The 16,372-nt window shown below is 53.5% G+C and overlaps 1 protein-coding gene across 4 annotated transcripts in view; it reads right to left on the reverse strand.

Moving 5' to 3' along the window:
• The window catches only part of DNMT3A (DNA methyltransferase 3 alpha), a 113,916-nt gene that overhangs the window by 76,598 nt on the left and 20,946 nt on the right, over window positions 1–16,372 (reverse strand). For 3 of the 4 annotated variants that reach the window (XM_017527076.1, XM_017527092.2, XM_017527073.2), the window contains exon 2: window positions 8,037–8,285. In XM_017527076.1, the coding sequence (XP_017382565.1) occupies window positions 8,037–8,099 (63 nt within the window). In that variant the 5' untranslated portion in view covers window positions 8,100–8,285. Of the gene's footprint in view, window positions 1–8,036; window positions 8,286–8,456; window positions 8,579–16,372 lie in introns of those variants that run through there. The other variant, XM_017527082.2, reaches the window with a different exon arrangement.

Here is a 16,372-nt window from a genome sequence, read left to right on the forward strand (position 1 = left end):
GGTTTCACCATGCTGACCAGGATGGTCTCGATCTCTTGACCTCGTGATCCACCCGCCTCGGCCTCCCAAAGTGCTGGGATTACAGGCTTGAGCCACCGCGCCCAGCCTCATTTTATTCTTATACTTTATGGAAAGCAGAGCTGGTATTATTTTTTTTCTATTACACAGGTGAAACACCTGAAGCTCAGAGAGATTATCTGACTTGCAGGGATCAGAAAGCCAGGAAAGGAGGCCTTTAAAACCAAAATTTACATCTTTTGTTTACCAGCCCATGGGTCTTTCTATTGCAGCAAGCCACTGTACCCTACCATGTCAACAGACAGACACACAGTGACACCACAAAGATACAGGGAATCCGAGGTCAAGGCACACGGGCATTTACAGACACAGACACTCTGGGCTGGCTGCACCCAGACACAGGACCCTTCCCACAAGAGAGTTATGTCTCTGAGGCCCTCACCTAGAGACAGCCAGGCTGACAGATGTGTTCCCTTCAATACTTAAACTGGATGCTACTGACCCAGCATCTGTTGAGCAGATATCTCAAGTTGGTGCTTGAGTCAAAGGGATGAACTTGCCGGATCTAGCCAGCTACTTGCCCGGGCCCCCTGGGATAAGAAGCATGCACAGCCTTTGCCAGCTGCCTGGCTGGCCTCCCAGGGACTGTCTGTGGTCATGGAATTCAGTGAAACGAATTAGCTTCTGCAAGGGGCAGAGCCCTGTCCCGGGCTTCCTGAGCACCAGGCTCTGCAGAACTACAGCCACATGCTCACGCACCCCCACGCCATGTACACACACACACATATGCTCATATGCACACCCATGCCCAGACCAACCTGCAGAGGCTGATCCCAGCGTGAGGGGTCAGGCCAGGAATCACTGTAGATGCGTATGGGTCCACAGCCCTCCAAAGCCCCCTACTTTTTCTGATCTTAGTCATCTCCCAAAACTATCAGCCCTTTATTTCAATTATTCAACAATATCCAACAAATAATCATTGACTGCTTAGGTGGCATCATAAGATAATTACTGAGGAAAGCCTTCCACCCTCCTGAAAGGCCACTCTCAGAGGGGAGGGGCCATGTCTCATTGGCCCCTCTGAGTCCCCCACAGCTCCTGGGTACTTGCACACGGAGGTGCTCCAGAAATGCTGAATAGCCGACAACGGTGGTGACCCTCTAGTTCCCAGGCCCTTCTGCCAGGGCTGCAGCTCCTTGTCCACAGCCTGTCCACCTAGCTGGCCTCATTATCTTCTGCAGGTGCAGGGTGTGCCAGACCTCACACCTACAGGGCAGCACACCTCAGCCCTGTCCGCCTCTGAGTTCTTGGTGCCACCACAAGATCAGGCATAGGGGTGTGCTCAAAAAATCTATTGAGCACCTACTGTGTACTGGATAGAAAGATAAACAAATAGGAAACTCGGTTCAGAGAGAGACAATGACATGTAAACAAGTACCTGACGCCATGCTGAGCCCAGAGCAGAGTATGCCACTGCTCTGCCCGTGGCCACTTCCATGGCACCAAGCCCACTCATGTCTGCTCCTTCAGCAGCACACCCAGCTCTGCCAGCCCTTGCTTAATGAGGGGAAGATCCAGATAAAACTACTTTGTAGCTGTGTGGCCTCTCTAAGCCTCAGTTCCTCATCTGTAAAATGGGGATGGGGAACCTCTGATCATCACCCTGCTCTGGGCACCTTCTGACTTATTGTGATGAGGGAGTGAGCCAATTACCGTGCAGAGAACACTCCTTGACTCCCTTCCACGCTGCACAAACATTACGTGGGATGATTATGAGGAATATCCCTAATGCCCTGTGGCTCTCTGCAGACGCAGATGCAGGGTATGACCAGGCCTCCTGTGCTAGGCCCAGCTGCCAGCGAGGAAAGGCTCATTTCCCACTTGTCCTGAAACACTGCTCCACCACTACTCAGCTCTACTCTTTTTTTTTTTGAGATGGAGTTTCACCCTTGTCACTCAGGCTGGAGTGCAATGGTGCGATCTTGCTCACTGCAACTTCCGCCTCCCAGGTTCAAGCAATTCTCCTGCCTCAGCCTCCCAAGTAGCTAGATCACAGGCTTGTGCCACCACACACAGCTAATTTTGGTACTATTAATAGAGACAGGTTTTGCCATGTTGACTAGGCCGGTCTAGAACTCCTGACCTCAGGCAATCCACCTGCCTCAGCCTCCCAAAGTGCTGGGATTACAGGCGTGAGCCACTGCACCAGGCCCACTCCTTTTCTGCACAGCTGAGCCCAGCCTTTTCTGCCCTGGCCGACTCACCTTCTCGGCAGAGCTGGGCTTCATCCCTAACCTAGCCATTAAGAGCAGGAGGGATCCAAGTGACCACGGCCCCTCACCTAGGCCCCTGAAGGGATCCACAGCCCCTGCCATCAGGAGTTAGGTTTCATCACCACTTGCCTTGTTTTACTTTTGTTCAAGGGATAAAGGGACCTCAAGCCTTTCGTGACTGATGACCCAAAGAGAGACAACCTTCCCTCCACGTGCTAGGCTCTCAGCAGACTCTAAGCCCACACTAGGTCCCCACCCATGGGTTCCTACTCCTCTCCCACGCCCCTGCAATTCATAGGGTGGCAGTGAGTCTAAATCACAAAGATGTAGGAAGGTAGGTAGGCAGGTGGTGGGTGGATCAGTAGGTAGATGTCCAAATAAATCATAAAGCTCACTTGACATACGCCACGTCCCCGTGTGAACCACTTGCACACACCATCTCATTTGAACCTCTCAAGCCAACTAGGGGCCATTTTCCCACTCATAGCCATGTTGCCAAGTCACGTGACAGAGTCCAACTTCAACACAGGCCTGTCTCCAAGGGCCAAACAACCCCGACCCAAGACTGTGCTGACTGCAAGGTTAACTAAATTTGACATATAATAATGTCCAATTTAAGAGAATTTTAGAGAACCTGAAGCCCAAAATGTAGGTACTGCTCAGGTCAGAGAGAGGCACTGTTCATATCACAAACCCACAGAGCACACCCAAGCCTCTCCTAACTCCCCCGAGGTAAGAGCGGGTGCACCGTTATCGCTGGCTGGGTTTCTGAGGAGGTGAGGGTGCAGAGGCTTTTTCTGTAGCAATTTAAACGTACTAAGAAGGATGCTCTTTGAAATGACCTTACAGCACCCATCGTCAAGCGAAGAGCCAGCCCTAACTGACCATGTGGGGGCATCTGAGTGCAAGAGAGGCAGCACGTGCCCAGGAGCAGGTGACAGACGGAGGGCAGCAAGAATGACTGCCACTGGAACTGGCAGGGATTCCACCCAAGGACAGAGGCCCTTGCACCTGCAGACCAGGGCAGAAGGAGGGCAGAGAGCCCACAGGAAATCAGTGGCTGCCGGGCTTCTGGGCTGGCCTTTGATGGGAAGGGGAAAGGCAGAACAGCAGCCCCAGTGCTGGCCATAGACACACACACTCACACACGTGCATATGCAAACACATACTTGCAGCGTTTCCCCAGCGTAAGTACGCACCCCAGCTGCAGCTTTTGCTACAGGCAGGAGAGGGCTTGATCAGGGGAGCTGCCCAGCTAGCCCGGTCCACCCCTGAGGGCAGGCACGGCATACCCACCTCAGTGCCTTCCTACCCCTCCACTAGGCCCTCCAAGAACGGTTACTCAGTTCATCTAACAGCCTTGCAGAGCCCTGCTAGCGGCCAAGTACCTGGAAAGGTACCTCAGTCTGAAGGGAGGGAGGGAGGAAGAGAATCAAAGAAGAGCGGTATGTCCAAAGAGGGAGAGCAGGGAAGGAAGGAGGGCGGGAGGCAGGAAGAAACGGTAAGAAGGTACGTGCCTGCAGCAGTGCCTCCATCTGGTGTGTGTGCCTGTGCGTGCAGGTGGTGTGTGCAGCTCCTGCTGGAGGTGAAGGGCCCCCAACCTCTCCCCCAGGGCAGCAGCGCTATTATGCAGTGAAAGGCTTTCTCCTGCAGCAGAAGTCCAGGGGAGGACTACAGATTCTCACTGTATCACCGCCGGGAGGCACCGTTCACCCTGTCCCCCTTCATGAAGGAGACAGCCTAAGGAGCATTGAAGCCAGGCTCATTCCAGCCTCAGCACTATGACTTACAAACTGTGTGACCCTAGGCAAGTGACTTAACCTCTCTGAGCTTCAGTTTAGTCCTTAATAAGATAGAATGATGAAAAGAATAGTGTCTACCTTGTGGGGCATTTATAATAATTAAATAAGATAATGCCCACACACAGCACCTGGCAGAGTTAGTGTTCAGTGCATCTTAGCCATTGTTTCTGAGGCCAGAGGAAAGGGGGTGGCACTGAGATCAGGGGCCTGGCCTTGGGCTCTGGACTCCCCTCTGATTCATATTTGGGAACCTGAGGCGGTCCTTGGACCGCTCTTGGTCCCCTGTCCTGCTTCCTCTGCCCCCTGTCCTCTGCTCCACACTCCCTTCTAAGCTCCCAGCCTCCCCGCTGCTTGCCTCCCCACCCACCCTCCACGAGGCCAGCCCCCTCCCTCTGCTGCAGCCACATTTACCAGCTGACTCGCTCTGACCACAGCCCCAGAGCTCAGCCTGCCTCCTCCCCGTCTCCCCAAGCAGCCCTGCTCTGCCCACCATATGGATGGCGGTAGGGGTAGGCGGCAGGTGCCAGGGACACACACAGGCCACTGTACACTCCCAGCCACAGCATGGCCACTCAGCCCAGCACCCACAGCTTTGCACTCCACCTCCCTGATCCTGGGCACCAGGATTATTCTCCTGTGAGAGGGTCTTGGCCACTTTCATTTTCCTTTCCATCCTATCCACAAAATATTTCCCAAGCACCTGCTCTGTGCTATTCCAGGTCCTGGGGATTCACAGGGAAGAAAAGGGCTGTGGCCCTGTCCTCCAGGCTAGCAGTGGGTGAAGTTATCTACACCAGTAGTTCTCAGTGCCTGTGTGCAGCCATATCCCCTGGAGGGCTGGTTAAAAGGTGCCCAACTGGGTCCCAGGCCCAGAGTTCTGGCTCAGCTGGTCTGGAGTGGGGCCTGATTTTGCCTTCCCAGGTGATGCTGAAGTTGCTGGTTTGGGGAACCCACTTTGAGAACCAATGGTCCCCTGCAAGCTGTAATATAAGGCAGACTACAGCCTGGGCTTTGAGGCTCTGACCAGAGAGGAAAAGAGATTAGGGAAAGGGCCCACCAGGCAGAGGGAGCAACATAAACAAACACCTGGAGACTCCAGGAAGTACAGGAGTGGGGCTGGAGTGAAAGGTGCATGGAGGCGTGGCTGGGGGGTGGGGTGGGGGGAGCAGAGGTTAGAGGGCCACATGGGGCCAGGTGGTGGAGGGGCTGGTGGGTGGCCACACCCCTTCCATCTGGCTTGCCAAACAGTTCCTTTGTGCACAGTGCCCCTGGCACCTGTGCCAGGCTCCCTGGGCTGCAGACCAAGCCTGTGTCTTCCCCTTTGCAGCTACCAGCACCCCTGCCTGCAGGCCTGGCTTTCTCGGGCTGCTGGGGCAGCTGTCAGTACCTCTCCTCACCCTCCCTGGCTGCGTGGCTCCCTGGAGGTGCTGGAGCCAGCCCAGAGGTGCTGGGGAGGTGTGCCAGGTGAGCCAGCATGCGTGGTGTGGGCGTGGGTGGCTGGGGAGGAGGCCCAGCTACGGCCCGGCCCTTGTCTATCCAGATCGCTGCCATCTTTTGGCATGACCGCCTGCCTGCCAGTGTGTGAGTGTGCACGCCCTATCAGTACCGGGATCTAGGGCTGGGTGTGTGTTTGTTGCCGCTTGAGCCAGGGCAGTTACTATGGGTAGATAATAATAGCAATCGTAATCCTTCATAATTGGACCAGACTTTTCTGTCTACAGGTCACTTCCATGCCCGTGACCTCATCTGACTTCCACAATCACCCTGTAAAACAGGCAAGGCTAGAGTCACTATCCCCATTTTCCAGCTGAGCAAACACAAGCCCAGATGGCATGAAGTCACATCTCCAGTAAGTGGCATACTCAGGCCTAGGACCTGGGATTTCTGACTCCTGGTCCAGCGCTCCTTCTCAATCCTGAACCACTAGAATGCAGATCCTGACCTGCCGCCGTCCATCGGTGGGGGCCTGGGCCCCACAGCCTAGAGCAGCAGCAGTGGTGTGGGAGTCCAGTCCAGTAACAGGAGGAGTGTGTCCCAGCTGTCCCCATCCTCCCCACCTGTGGGAAGCAGCTGACCAGTGACTGCCAGTGTATCGATGGGGAGCTGCGTCAGCAACTGTCAGGACATCGGACCCAGAGTGGGACGAGGCTCAAGGCTCGGGTCACCCAATCCGACAGAGAAAGCAAGCCAGGCCCAAGAAGGGGAGGGAGCCAGCCATGGCCACAGCTGCCACTCCAGAGCACAGGCGGCTGCAGGGATCCCCGACTCTACAGTCAAAGGGCCTGGGTCTTCATCCTACTTGAGTCCTGAGTGGGAAAAGCCTAGAGGCTCGCAGGTATCCAGGACTATCTGTTCTTTCCCAGGGGGGTCAGAAAGGTGGAGCCTGATCGGTAGCCCTGGGAGCCCTGTCCAGTGGGCTGCGGCGTGTGCTGGCTTCCTGGCCTGCTCTGCCTGACTGGGTGCACACACCCCCACGGTGCTCTACAGCGTGCGAGGCTGGGAAGGCAGATCCCTGGGCTTCATGTGGACTCCTGGTATGTGTGTGTGTATCCCTAGTAGGACCTATCCCTAGTAGGCCATGGGAAGGGCTCAGACCTGGGAGGCAGGAGAACAGGCTCTCATCTGGACCTGCACTGTCCAGCAGGCCTCAGCTTCCTCATCTGTAAACTGGGGCCATCTGTCCTTGCCCGATTTGTCTCAAGCATTGTCCCCAAGGACCAAATGGAACCATTAATGGAAAATTGGGAAACAGAAACACACTCTGGAGAATGAGTGAACCCAGGAAGGAGCTAAGCACGAGAGGGAGGTCTCCGAGCTGATGCCCTTCAGGTAGGTGGGGTGCCTGGCTGCCTCTAGCCCCAGAGTGCTCAGGGCCCCCACAGCTGGTGCCAGGTGTCCACCTTTGTTCCAAAAGAACCAACTGCTGCCTCCACAAGCATGCTGGGCTACTCCCAGATACCACCAAGCATCACAACCCCCAGCGCTGCTCAGGGGAAGGGGAGTGGCGGGGGCGGGAACTATGGATGGGTCACAGCAGACAGACATGGCCCGTGGCCATCATAAGATCCCTGGGAGGAATGGCAGTGAGTTTACTATTCCATTGACAGAAGGCAACACACTCCAGTGCTAGGGGTTAAGGGATAGCTTTTCCTATGGTGGGGACACAGCTCAACAGGCCAAGGCAGCCTGTGGGGATCCAGCAGGGACTCCTGTCAGTCTGATACAATCTCCTCTGACTGATTCAGGCACAACTTGGAGATCAGCAAGAGGGTGGAGAGGCCATCCCCTCAACTGGATTCTGAAAACATGGAGGTCGCCAGCTCCGAGACCAAAAGCCACAAAAGATCACCCAGTGACATTCACTTGGAGTCTGGGGTGGAGGGGGCGGGGACAGGAAATCACCATCTCCAAAGTGCACTGACGACACACTGAGCACCCGGCCTGTGCCTCTGTCTGTGTGGGAGGGTGCCCCCCCAACCCCGCCAGCGGCCTCTTGTCTACCATGCCCCCCCCACAGACTTGTCTTTGGCCCCTTAGAAGCTACTGAACAGCTTAAGGAAACAGAGGCAGCTGAAAGAGAGAGAAAGTGATTCACCGGAAGGCTCACGGCCGGTAAGAGGAAGGTCCAAGAAGGAACCCAGGCTCTGCGACTATCTGTGAGGCCGAACCCTCACCGTGGCACAGACCTGGGCTTTAAGCCTCTATGCGAGCGCCATGGCGGTTAACAGCCTGTGTCCTGGAGCTAAATGCCCGCTCCACCATCAGAATTCAGCCTCTGCAAGCCTCAGCTTCCTCATCACCCAAACAGGGACGTGAGGGTCCCACACCGTGTGAGCACTGAGTGATGTGGTCACACTCAGTGCGGGGAGCCGGCTGGCAGCGCGTGGCGACAAGGCTCTCCCTCTCCCCGGCCAGAGGGCCCCCAGCAGGGCCCGCCGCTCACCTTTCGGTCCTCCTCCCGCTCCGCAGCAGAGCTGCTGGTGTCCCCGGGGCCGCTGGAGGGCATGGCGGGCAGCTGGGCGCCGGGAGGCAGGCTGGGGCTGCGCGGGGCTGGGGGGCTGCTGGGCTTTGGGGAAGGAATTATCGTGGTCTTTGGAGGCGAGAGTTAAAACTTAAACATAGATCCCGGTGTGGAGCCCTCTGGTGAACGCTGCCTCCTGCGGCCTGTGGGTGGGGGCTTCGATGGCTCCACCTGTGGGGGAGAGAAGAGGGTCAGTGAAGCAGAGCACCCACCATCTCTGGGTCAGGCCCTCAGCCCAGGGCCACACCTGGCCTGTGAGGCCTGGGGCCTCGCTCCTTCTCCTCCCGGCCTCACCAGCGCCCCAGAGAGCAGGGAAACCCAGGCCAGCTCCCCTCAGGTCACCTCCTATCCCAGCAGCCTCTCAGCCCCTTGGAGGTGGCAGCGGTCTCCCCTCTGTCGCTGTGGCCAATGGGTGCCACTTCTGGGACTTCCAGCTGCCTCCGCCTCCTCCCTTCTCTTCATTCACAGCCGCTCTCTCCTTTGAAAGCTTCCCGCATCCTCCCTCTCACCCCGATCAGCCCCTGGGAAATCCCAGCCTCCCCCAGAGGCCCCCAGCCCTGCTACATTTTCCTTCTAATCTGCCCTCACCCCCACCCCCACACCTCCCGCCACGTGGAGGAAGTGAGCGCAGTCAGGATGTAGTGAAATGTCACCTCGCTTCAGGACTGGCGCCTGGGCCCGGAGAAGTCTGGGCCCTGAGCTCAGGCTGTGGCCAGGCTGTAGGCCTGGTTGGCTCTGGCCTGGGGGGAGAGGCCACAACCAAGGCCACAGCCACGGCCACAGGCCGCAGCCACACTGAAGCAGGAGTGAGGTGGCTCTCTCCCCCACCCCATGAACCAGCCCCATTTGGCTGCAGAGCTGGCAGGCTTGAGGGGTCCTCTGAACCCACTGCTCCAGGTGTAGGCCTCAAGCCAGTGAAATAACAAAGCCTGCAGCTCAGGCCACAGCTGGGGTGGGGTGTTGCTGCCTCGGCCCCCTCACTCAGAGGCACACAAGAGCTCCCCTGCTCCCCACCCCTGGTGGAGGCGGCCGCCAAGCCCCTGCCTCAAGTGTGCCAGGGCCCAGGAGGGGATTGGCAGGCGAGGGAGAGCGAGAGGCAGGCTGGATCTGGGCCCACCCACACCCTTCCCCTTCTAGTTCCTGGTTCTGCTTCCCCGACTCCCCCTCCCTCCTGGGCTTCTCCTCCCATCCCCCTCCAGCCAGAGCTCCCTGGAAAACCAGGACCGGGAGAAAGCACAGGCTTGGCTCTCCCACAGGCCCAGCCCCTTTCTCAGGGGTGCATTGCTGCCTGGGAGAGGGGGCCTCAGCCCTGGCTCTGCCCCAGGGGGTAGTGAAAAGAAGGAGCTGGCGGGTCCCGTCCACTTCCTGCCCCAGTCCCGATGCCCTGGGTGGGACCCGTCCCTACCTCTGCTCTTTCCAAGCGGGGTTCTCCCGCCCCGCCGCCCCTTGGAGCTGGGAGTGATGCTCTACCCTGGCTTCCCAACTCCTTCTTAGGGCCAGGATGGGAAGAGTTCCATCAGGTTAACCCAGAAGGGCTGGAAGCCCGCCTGCCCCACAGCTGAGCCCTGAGATAGCCCAGGTGCAGCGTCCATTCCCCTTGCCCCCAGGCACAGCACCTGGGCTCCAGGAAGGCTTGCTGCCTGGGTCTCCAAGAGGGCAGACAGCGGGACAGCAGTGGGGATCACCTCCACGGGGCACACGATGCCCAGGGCCTGGCTTGTGCTCCACCTGGGCAGCTGCTGTGCGTGCCCAGTTTACAGGTGATGCTAAGATCAACAAGGCTAGGACTTGTCAGAAGCTTGAGCCCAGATCTCTTTTATGCTTAAACTCTGAGGGGTTGGGTTCACATTCCCCAACACATACCACAGAAGCAACTCTGGAGAGCCCGACAGAGAGCTGGTCCAATCCGAAGCCCTCGGTCCCAGCCCTTAGCAGCCAGTGATTCCCTGTCAAGCCCCACTTCCCACTGGTTGCCAGGGATATCTCCAGCCACCCCCAAACCAAAACCTTCAAAACGGCCCAGAAGCTAAGAGGGACAGAGTCTGGTTGGAAAGAACGCTGAGCCTGGAGTCCGCAGAGGTGGGTTCTGCTCCTGATGGAGGCTTCCCAGGCCCTCAGTTTCCCATCAATGAAATGGGAGAGCAGGACCCCTTCTATGAATAGCTCTGACCAGCCAAGGAGGCTGTTGCGGCCCCACAGTCACAGTGCACACATGAGAGGCTGACAAGGACAGGGCACCCCAAATGGAGTTGGGGAGACTCAGGCACAAGGAAGTGGGGTGGGAGTTGTCTCGACGCTACCCTAGGCCTAGAGACACCCACAGGGCATCTGTGCCACCATGGGTGCTTTGGGGTTCAGCTTTGGCTCCCAGTGGGGAGAGGAAGGAAGCTGGAGGGACAAACAGAAACTCACAGAGTGTTGGCCCCAAGGGCAGACATGGAAGAGGGACAGGGAAAGGGAGAGGAAGACAGACAGGTGAAGGGGGAGGGTAAGGGGAGAGGGAGAGAGAGGAAGGGGGAGAGGAAGGAAGAGAGGGTAAGGGAAAGAGGGAAAGGGACAGGGGAAGGGGAAGAGGAGGGGGAGGGGAGGGGGGAGGTTCTCTTCCTCCTCCCCTTTCTCACCAAGACTCTGACATCTGAGCTGCAGGAACTGTCCTCACAGCAAACGCAGCTGACCTGGTCAATCCTAGGTCCCTTTCGTGTTGCTCATTGGACCAGCCTTGTCAGCAGCAGTCCCTCAAAATCACCCCCATCACCTAAAATCCTCCAGTACGTTGCCAGGCAGGCCATTTAGTGCACAATTCTAGGGGGCCCCAGTTGGTAATTAAGGTCCCAGAACTTGACATGGCACTGCCCACCTGCCCTTAGAGGCTTCCTTCTTCCTTCGGGCAGCCCAGCCGAGGGGAGGGGCTCTCCTGGGCCCACAGTCCCAACATAGCTGCAGGGGTCCACCATCCACTCTTTCCACGCCCCACCCTGGTTCGCCCAGCAACAAAGCATTCCACCTGGGCCAAGGGCTGCACTGCAGCCACCACCGCCACCAAAAAACCCTATTTCCTCCTTTCAGAGTCCACAGTGACCATGAATAATGTTTGTAACAGCCACTTGAAAAAATTTCAAGGAATCCCACCATGAAAGCATCTACATATTACAGCAGATAGCACCATCTCCACTGCTTCAATTACAAAACTGTTGTGGAAAAAGGATTGAAAGCTTTAAATATGTGTACCAAGGCTCACTACCTTCTAAATCCAGTGCAGTAGAAAAACGTTTTGTTTGTTTGTTTAGAGACAGGTTCTTGCTCTGGCACCCGGGCTGGAAGCAGTGGCAGTACCACAGCTCACTGCAGCCTCAAGCTTCTGGGCTCAAGTGATCCTACCACCTCGGCCTCCCAAAGTGTTGGGATTCCAGGCGTGAACCACCACACCTGGCCAAAAGATTTTTTAAGAAGACATAAAATCGGGCCAGGTGCATTGGCTCATGCCTGTAATCCCAGCACTTTGGGAGGCCGAGGTGGGTGGATCACAAGGTCAGGAGATGGAGACCATCCCAGCTAACACATTGAAACCCCATCTCTACTAAAAATACCAAAAATTAGCGGGGCGGGGTGATGCGCACCTGTAGTCCCAGCTACTTGGGAGGCTGAGGCAGGAGAATCACTTGAACCCAGGAAGTGGAGGTTGTAGTGAGGTGAGATTGCGCCACTGCACTCCAGCCTGGGTGACAGAGCAAGATTCTGTCTCAAAAAAAAAAAAAAAAAAAAAAAAAAAAAAAAAAAAAAACATAAAATCACAAGGTTAGGCTGAACAAGAGAAGAAATACCACCAACAAAATTGTGGAATCTGGAAAGCAGATTTGTGACAGCCAAATTTCAGACAAGCGTGTGAATGCTGATATATAACAGAGTCTTAAACAGATGCTTATAGGAAAGCACCAGGTACTTCAGGACTAGGGCTGAAGAGGATGCATGTGTGAAAAACAAGAGGCTGAGTGAGAGAAGTGATTCCTCGATCCCTCCTCTAAAAGTCTGAAGGTTTATCCATAGTCTCTGGAGGACACAAAATAGGGGTCCCAATTGACTCTCTTTGCACAGTCAATTGGGACAGCTGAGAACAAAGATGATACATCAAAGCCAAGTAGAGGAAGGTTGTTTTCAATGCCGATGTCCAGTCCCTCAGGCTCTTCCCCCACTGGGCTCTTAGAACACTGGCAGCCAGAGGACCCTTTCCTTCTTCTCTGGAAAATCTAATGAGTCCAAGAGAAAAGGTCTAAGGATGCCAGTACCAACATCAGTACCCACATGGGGTCAAAATGGCTTATTCAGGTCAACCTACATAGACCTGAAAAATCAACAAGCCCACTATCATTCTCAGAGCTTCCAATCAGTTGGTTTTTTTTCGAGATGGAGTCTTGCTCTGTTGCCCAGGCTGGAGTGCAGTGGTGGGATCTCGGCCACGCTCCACCTCCTGGGTCCAAGCGATTCTCATTCCTCAGCCTCCCAAGTAGCTGGGACCACAAGTGCACGCTACCACGCCAAGCTAATTTTTGTATTTTTAGTAGAGATGAGTTTTGCCATGTTGACCAGGCTGGTCTCGAATTCCTGACCTCAAGTGACCCCCCTGTCTTGACCTCCCAAAGTGCTGGGATTACAGGTGTAAGCCACCACACCCAGCCCGAATTCTTAAAAAATTAAACAAATCTTAAACAATTTTCCAATTAGAATTATTTACTCAGCCAAATTATCATTTAAGTGTGAGAGTACAATAAAGACATTTTCTTTTTGTTTTTCTGAAATAGAGATGGGGTCTCACTATGTTGCCCAGGCTGGTCTTGAACTCCTGGCTCATGTGATCCTCCCACCTCAGCCTCCCAAAGTGCTGGGATAACGGGCATGAGCCATCCTGCCGGGCCCTAGTAAAAACATCTTCAGACATATGAGGTCTCACACTCCTTTCCCAGGAAGGACAGGAAGATGTCCTCGAATAGGCAGAAGATCCAGCACAGGAGGTAAGGGAAGAAAAGGCTCCAGGATGAAGGGGAAAAGAGGCCACACACCAGTCATCCGGCATGAGCCAGAGAGGGCCAGCCTTCCCCGCTGAGACTAGGGCATGAGTGCCGTCATCACCATGCCCTCTGCTGTTGCACTGTCTTCTTTTTTTTTTTGAGACGGAGTTTCACTCTTGTTGCCCAGGCTGGAGTGCAATGGCGTGATCTTGGCTCACCGCAACCTCCACCTCCCAGGTTCAAGCAATTCTTCTGCCTCAGCCTCCCCAGTGGCTGGGATTACAGGCATTTGCCCCCATGTCCGGCTAATTTTTGTATTTGTAGTAGAGACGGGGTTTCTCCATGTTGGTTAGGCTGGTCTTGAACTCCCGACTTCAGGTGATCCACCTGCCTCAGGCTCCTGAAGTGCTGGGATTACAAGTGTGAGCCACTGTGCTTGACTGAACTGTCTTTTTACCTGACAAAACTACAGGTATCACTTGTGGCCATACTCTGCTATCTGAACCCAGGAACTGAATGGAGTTTTTTCCTTTTTTTCTTCTTTGAGACAGTTTTGCTCTGTTGCCCAGGTTGGAGTGCAGTGTTGAAATCTCGGCTCATCACAACCTTCGCCTTCCGGGTTCAAGAGATACTCTTGCCTCAGCCTGGAGAGAAGCTGGGATTACAGGCTCCTGCCGCCACGCCCAGCTAAGTTTTGCATTTTTAGTAGTGACAGGGTTTCACCATGTTGGCCAGGCTGGTCCCAAGCTCCTGACCTCAGGTGATCCACCTGCCTCAGCCTCCCAAAGTGCTGGGATTACAGGTGTGAGGCACTACACCTGGCCATGAATGGATTTTGACATGGACAGACGTGTGTCCTGGAATGTGTGCTCCAATGAGAAGAGTGAGCCAAGTAAGAGGAGGACACGGAAGCCAGAATACAGAGACTGCAACTGAAAAGCCAAGGGAATTCTAAAGATGGCTATAAAAGGAAGTCACAGAACATCAGCTACAATGTGCCTAGAAAGCAACCAGCCCAGAGTGAAAGAGGGTAGAAAACTTAAAAGGTGGAACTGAAGCATCTTTTACCAACATGGCTGCCCACGTGGAAAGCAATACTGATGGCTAATTAAAGTGTGGTAGGCCCACCTCAAAGAAGTGACAAATGCTGGAGGTGACGGACATACCAACTACCCTGTTTTGATTGTTATACAATGTATACATGTATGGAAACATCACATGGTACCCCATAGATATGCACAATTATTACATGTCAATTAAAAAGAAAAAAAAAAAGAAAAGAGCTAAGATAACAGTAATGTTACAGAAAAATACAATTATATTAGAAGTTGTGGTAGGAATTAGCAACAGGTACAAAAAGTAAGGCAAATGAGAAACAAGGTAATTATTAACTTCAGGAAAAAAAATGAAAACAAACTATTATAGTACACCACAAGGCTCAGTTGCGAATAACAGTTGCATTGAAATAATAAACACTGTATGTAGGCTTAACAAATATATGTGTGTGTGTATACATGTACGTATGCATGTATGAACATACATACTATTTTTATATGTACCACAAAATTAATGGCTTAAAGCAACACATTATCTTTCAATTCTGGAAGTCAGTAGTAAAACAGAAAAAAAGACTCTCCTTAGTAGGATAAACTCAAGATGTTGGTAGGGCTGCATTCTTTTCTGGAAGCTCTAAGGAGAATCCATTTCCTTGACATTTTCAACGTCTAGAGGCTGCCCTCATTCCTTGCCATGTGGTCCCCTTCCAACTTCAAAGCCAGTGATGGACAGTCTTTTTCCATCACAGTACTCTCTGCCTCATCAACATCGTCTCTGACTACTTTCCTGCTTCCATCTTTCACTTCTAATGACCCTTCTGATTACACTGGGACCACCCAGATAATCCAGGATAATCCCCCCATCTCTAGGTCATTAATTTAGTCACATCTGCAAAGTCCCTTTTGCCATGTAAGGTGACATGTCCACAGGTCCAGGGGATTAAGACCTGGTCTTCTTAGGGGGACCATTATTCTGGCAACCAAATGGGCAAAACATTTTTGAGGCTGGACGCAATGGCTCATGCCTGTAATCCCAGGACTCTGAGAGGCCAATACAGGAGGATTACTTGAGACCAGCCTGGTGATACAGGGAGATCCTGTCTCTACAAAAATTTAGAAAATGGCTGGGCGCGGTGGCTCAAGCCTGTAATCCCAGTACTTTGGGAGGCCGAGGTGGGTGGATCACGAGGTCAAGAGATCGAGACCATCCTGGTCAACATGGTGAAACCCCGTCTCTACTAAAAATACAATAAATCAGCTGGGCATGGTGGCGCATGCCTGTGATCCCAGCTACTCAGGAGGCTGAGGCAGGAGAATTGCCTGAACCCAGGACGCAGAGGTTGCGGTGAGCCGAGATTGTGCCATTGCACTCCAGCCTGGGTAACAAGAGTGAAACTCCGTCTCAAAAACAAAACAAAACAAAACAAAACAAAACAAAATTTAGAAAATTATGGGTATGGTGGCACATGCCTGTATTCCCAGCTACTTGAGAGGCTGATGTGGGAGGATTGCTCAAGCCCAGCGGGTTGAGGCTGCAGTGAGCTGTGATCGTGCTACCACACTCTAGCCTGGGCAACAAATTGAGATCCTGTTTCAAAAAAACCAACAACAAACAGTTTTTTGAAAAAATATAAGAAGAATACTGTTAATATTTAGAAGGATGGCTGAGGATTAGAAGGGTTGGCCATATAAAAGATCGACTAAACAGGAAATCAATGAAAAATGTCTAAATAGATGACTCAAAAATATGCACTTTACTCAGAAACATGAGATGAAAACTGCTGGAAGAAATGGCTAAGAGAATCAAAGTGGTTGCCTCTGAGAAGAGGATAAGGGTAGGAGTAGACAAGGAATCACTGCATTTTGTGAGGAGGCTTTAGTACTATTCGACTTCTTAAATTATATGCATATACTACTGTGAGTAAATAAAAATGAATTTTTAAACAGAGAGAGTGGGGATGGGAGAAAGGGCTTACATCCCATCTGCAGCCATGGGTTGCGTTTGGCCTCCATTTCCTCCTCTATAAATAAGAGCATAGCTGAGGCCCTTCCACCTCTGTTGTTTTATGAAATCATCACGTCCCACAGAATAACCATCATCAGCTCCTCACACCCACACAGAGTTCCATCACCAGCTACAACACTGGTACCTCCCTCTCCACCCCCCACCCTCACAAAATGCTGAGTCCTCCAAACACAT

This window comes from Cebus imitator, unplaced genomic scaffold, assembly GCF_001604975.1.
Source record: "Cebus imitator isolate Cc_AM_T3 unplaced genomic scaffold, Cebus_imitator-1.0 Scaffold1, whole genome shotgun sequence".
Classification (NCBI taxonomy): Eukaryota; Metazoa; Chordata; class Mammalia; order Primates; family Cebidae; genus Cebus; species Cebus imitator.